Here is a 5,000-nt window from a genome sequence, read left to right as displayed (position 1 = left end):
AACCTAAAGGTTGTAAAGTGCCAGATCTTTGAAGGTAAACAAACGCCTTGATTGCATTAAGCTGTTCAAGATGAGGTCTAGTCTGTGAGCTAACCAATCCATCGAAGACCCAGAAATAGAAAAAAGAGCAGAACACAAGTTATGATGAAAGTTATGATGAAAATGCAAAAGCAGACCAACACTGAGTCCCTGGTTACCATGGGAGAGAAACACAATACCTGTCTAGCCCACTGAGATAATCACTGCCATATTTTAATAATGCAAACACACACACACACACATACACACTCTCTCTCTTTCTCTCTCTCTCTCTCTCTCTCTCTCTCTCTATCTCTCTCTCAATTATTCACACACAAACACACACACACACACACACACACACACACAAAGATACATGCTCATATACACACATCCATGCTAATTTGTGTGTGCATTTACACTTCTACACACGAACACCCTGCAACTGCTGCCCACAGCGCAATAAAGACAAAACATGCAAAGCTAAAAACAGATGTACATGGGCACCCACATGCTGCACCCCCCTTTGCTTTGAAGTCTCAGGGCTCAGTCAGTCTCACAACTGCATCTGCTGGACTTTTTTGTTTCACGGTCTTCACTTCACATGATGTGATGTTACATTTGACAGAGTATAGTGGACCCCATTTTTTGACTTCTCTAGATTCATGACATTTTATGTGGCCGTAACCCTCTTTGCTCCAGAGTGGCAGAAACAGTACAATTGATTTGTGGGCTTGTTCAAGTGAGCGAAGTGGAGAAAAATGTGCATCTTGCAAAAGAGTTCTCTGTCTTTGTTTTCACTCTGCCACTTTGTTTTCTGTCCCGTTTTTCTCCTGCTCTCATTCCCATAACATACTGTACAGAAGTAGATGAAGTCACTCACTCTTGAAGTAATAGCCATCCATGTGTACAGTATCTGTGCTTGATTGAGTTGACACGTGATGACTTCCGTGCATGTTTGTGTATGTGTGAAATGTAGGTGCTTTGTGAAACCTCCCAGCTAGATCTTTTGCACACATGTGTGTATTTGAGTTTGAGTTTTATTGCAGTTGACGGCATTTACTTAAAACTCAGCCCCTTTGCCATTACTCTTTGTTACAGGTAGCTGGAGTAGGTGTAATCTATACAGACTGCATGTGAGACTGTTGCCCCATTCCCAAAGCTGACCGACGCAGGAAAGGAAGCAACAAGAACCGGCAGACATGAATGCTGCATTGCTTCTCTCCTCCTCTCTCCTAATCATTCATGTGACGTGCACCATTGCTTATTACAATCATCACCATGGGTACGCATTATTATGTAATGTCTTTTTTTTATTTTCTGTGCTTTATTGTCCATAAATTCTTACATAATGCATTAGATTTTAATGTGTACTGCATTCATATTCACAGCAGATTCTTCAATGTCTTCCAACATACCTATACATATGGAGTCAAAACTATGTTTACAGTGACTTACATGCATCTGTAAAACATGTCATATATTCACATGTGTTTTCCACACATGCATGCATTCATAGTAATGCTGTTTGAGTTCAATAAGGGCATCTGTCATGACACAAAGGTCATGACCTCTGTCGTGTCTAACTGGCTGTGTAATAGCCTCATATTCATCTGCACATAGACACGCTGAGAAAGCAGACACATGCACAGCCATTGCTGTCAGGTCCTCACACCGATTCTCACACTGACTTAGGGCAAAGGTCAACTCGTACTTATTGCTGATTTCCAAACTGTTGTGTATCAGCCAATCAGCACTAATTATACTTCACATGTCTTTCTCGCTCCATCTCTTTCTCTGTCCAGCTATCATGTGCACGCCCACACACACACACACACACACACACACACACACACAAACACACACATGCAAGGTGAATGCTTGAGGGGTAATAGGCATTAAGTGGTGTAATTTTGAGTCGCTAAGCTAACAGGGCGTTTTAACAAATGCTCAATTTAACACTAGTTTGTGTTTCCTGAGATCAACCAGGACCACAAACACATGATAATCACACACACACACACACACACACACACACACACACACACACACACACACACACACACACACACAGAGACAGAGGGAGAGGGAGAGAGAGCACTGTAGTTGGTAGTCTTCTTCAGATTGTGAATGCAGGGTATCATTGTATCAGTAAATATACTCACTGTGTGTGTGTGTGTGTGTGTGTGTGTGTGTGTGTGTGTGTGTGTGTGTGTTTCAGGAGGAGGGTTTGTGGAGGCGATGTAAGCAGGAGTGTATCATTCAGTACAGAGTCGTATGTGCAGCCGGTTTACAAGCCTTACCTCACCATGTGCCAAGGACAGCGTCTCTGCAGTTCATACAAGTACGTTTTTCACACACACACACACATACACACACACACACACATACACACACACACACACACACACACACACACACACACAGATGACTTCAGTGTCACATACTTTACATGATTCTCTCAGTCTTACAAATGAAATTGGGACAGCCATTTTCATTATAGATTATAAGTGTTCCACACAGTTATGCACACACACACACACACACACACACACACACACACACACACACACACACACACACACACACACACACACACACACACACACACACACACACACACACACAGTTATTATGGAACCTGAGTATTGCCATAAGTGGTCTCTACCCACAGAGACCACCGGCCTGTTTATCTTGGACAGTCGAGCCTTCTCTCCTTACACACACATGCTCCCTTTTCTTTTTTGCTTCCTCTCTCTCCTCTCTCTCTCCCACTGTCACACACACAAACACACACACACACACACATAGAGTATGTATAAACAGATACATCTCCACATATGCTGAAAATACACTGTGTTTGTCTTTGTTTCGCTCTATTCTTTTCCCCCTTGCTTAGCATACACCCACTCTCTCTGTCTCTTCTCTGTCTGGACCGCTGCGTCTCTCTGCCATTGGTTGCCGCCTGGTCCTCTTTTATATGAGGTTTCCCATGATGCAGCACTTCTGATGGTATTGATTAGCTGACCATCTCCTGGGCAGAGTCGCCATGGCTTTGTGGAATGTTCCCTCCTTCCTACTTCCTCTCTTGGGATTCCTCTAGTTCTTTCTCTCTCTCTCTCTCTTTCTATCTTTCTCTCTCACTCTCTCTCTCATTGAAGCTCGTGCCAGGAAAGTCTGGTTACTGGGGGAGACTGAAGAAGGGGATTTTGTGTGTGTGTGTGTGTGTGTGTGTGTTCGTGCGCAGAGGGAATAGGAGAGGGGTGTTATGGGTACTGTGTAATTGGTGGTGGAGGCTCCAGTCATGGTAGTGGCCGTGACGTCACAACATGCTCAACCACAGACTGGACTGGGCTCTCTATCTCACATTCCCAGCTCCCTCTCCTGCCCTGAACAATCAGCAATCAGCCCGCATATTCTTATTTATTTCCTCTCTCTCTCTCTCTCTCTCTCTCTCTCTCTCTCTCTCTCTCTCTCTCTCTCTCTCTGTGTGTGTGTGTGTGTGTGTGTGTGTGTGTGTGTGTGTTTGTGTGTGCAGAACTATGTATAGGTTGTCATACAGGCAGGTGACCAGGGCAGACCCATCCCTCTATTACCCAGAATGCTGTCCAGGGTGGCAAAGATTTCATTCACACAATTGTAATCAAGGTAAAACAATAAAGCGTTGTAAAAGTCATATATGCCAGTATGTGAAAAGTCATACATTATGTATTATATAGACATATCATATTGCAGGTATGTGTGTGTGTGTATGCTCTTTTTGTAGCTGCGTGGTTGTTCATGCATCTCTCTGTGTGTCATGGCTTTAGCGGTGTGTGTGCAGTCATGTTTGAACGGAGGAACCTGTCACAGACCTAACCAATGCTCCTGCCCTGTGGGGTGGAAAGGGAGACACTGCCAAGCAGGTAAACACACACACACACACACACACACACACACACACACACACACACACACACACACACACACACACACACACACACACACACACACACACACACAAACACACACACACACACACCAACACACACACATACACACACATATTTATTCTTAGACATTAATGCAAAGTCTGTCTCTCTCTCTCTCTTTCTCTGTTCCAGATATAGATGAGTGTGCTGAGGGCCGTATGTGTTCCCAGCAGTGTGTGAACACAGCGGGCAGCTACAGGTGTGCCTGTGCAGAGGGTTTCGCACTGGACGCAGACGGACGCACCTGCAAACGACTCCCCCCGCCGCCCACATTGCCCCCACCACCACGTCCGGCCACCCCCCCACGCAGCCAGCCCCGAGGGGACACACCCGGGCATGGTCACTTCTCCACCCACACAGGTAAACACAGCCCTGGTGAAGATGGGGGGGGGGGGGGGGGGCTGGACAGGTCAGTCTCAGGGTCATGAGCAGACAGAGAGGCTAACTCAGCAGATAGTAACAGGCACACTGCTGCAGGTTTGGGGGATAAAATCATTGAGCACCACCATGCACACTTGAGCACGCATGCACACACACACACACACACACACACACACACACACACACTCACACACACACTCACACACACACTCACACACTCACACACACACACACACACACACACACACACTCACACACACACACACACTCACACACACACACACACACACACACACACACACACACACACACACTCACACACACACACATACACACACACACACACACACACACACACACACACATACACACACACAATTAAACAAACACACACACATACATACAGTGTGAGGTCATGGAAAATACAGGAAACATCAACAGAAAAATACACAGAAACAGATTCTCTGCTGACCCTGTGATCTCTGACCTCCCCTCTCACACACAATTATGCACACACACACACACACTAAAACACACACACACACACACACACACAGACACACTAAAACACACACACACACACACAGAAATACACATGTACACACAGAGTGTATAATCAGTGTGAAACTA

The 5,000-nt window shown here is 45.4% G+C and overlaps 1 protein-coding gene across 6 annotated transcripts in view; it reads left to right on the top strand.

Moving 5' to 3' along the window:
- egfl7 (EGF-like-domain, multiple 7) overlaps positions 1 to 5,000 on the top strand; it is an 18,069-nt gene that overhangs the window by 5,795 nt on the left and 7,274 nt on the right. For all 6 annotated transcript variants that reach the window (XM_076284825.1, XM_076284826.1, XM_076284821.1 and 3 more), the window contains 5 exons: positions 1,120 to 1,303; positions 2,240 to 2,362; positions 3,557 to 3,666; positions 3,828 to 3,923; positions 4,122 to 4,349. In XM_076284825.1, the coding sequence (XP_076140940.1) occupies positions 1,221 to 1,303; positions 2,240 to 2,362; positions 3,557 to 3,666; positions 3,828 to 3,923; positions 4,122 to 4,349 (640 nt within the window). In that variant the 5' untranslated portion in view covers positions 1,120 to 1,220. The remainder of the gene's footprint in view (positions 1 to 1,119; positions 1,304 to 2,239; positions 2,363 to 3,556; positions 3,667 to 3,827; positions 3,924 to 4,121; positions 4,350 to 5,000) is intronic.

The sequence above is a fragment of the Alosa pseudoharengus genome, unplaced genomic scaffold, assembly GCF_046254945.1.
Source record: "Alosa pseudoharengus isolate Yale_2024_CS ecotype anadromous, Long Island Sound unplaced genomic scaffold, YU_APseudo_1.1 YU_APseudo_1.1_scf_14, whole genome shotgun sequence".
Lineage (NCBI taxonomy): Eukaryota > Metazoa > Chordata > Actinopteri > Clupeiformes > Clupeidae > Alosa > Alosa pseudoharengus.
Note: the sequence above shows the minus strand (reverse complement) of the source record. Positions and strands in the feature narration are given on the sequence as shown.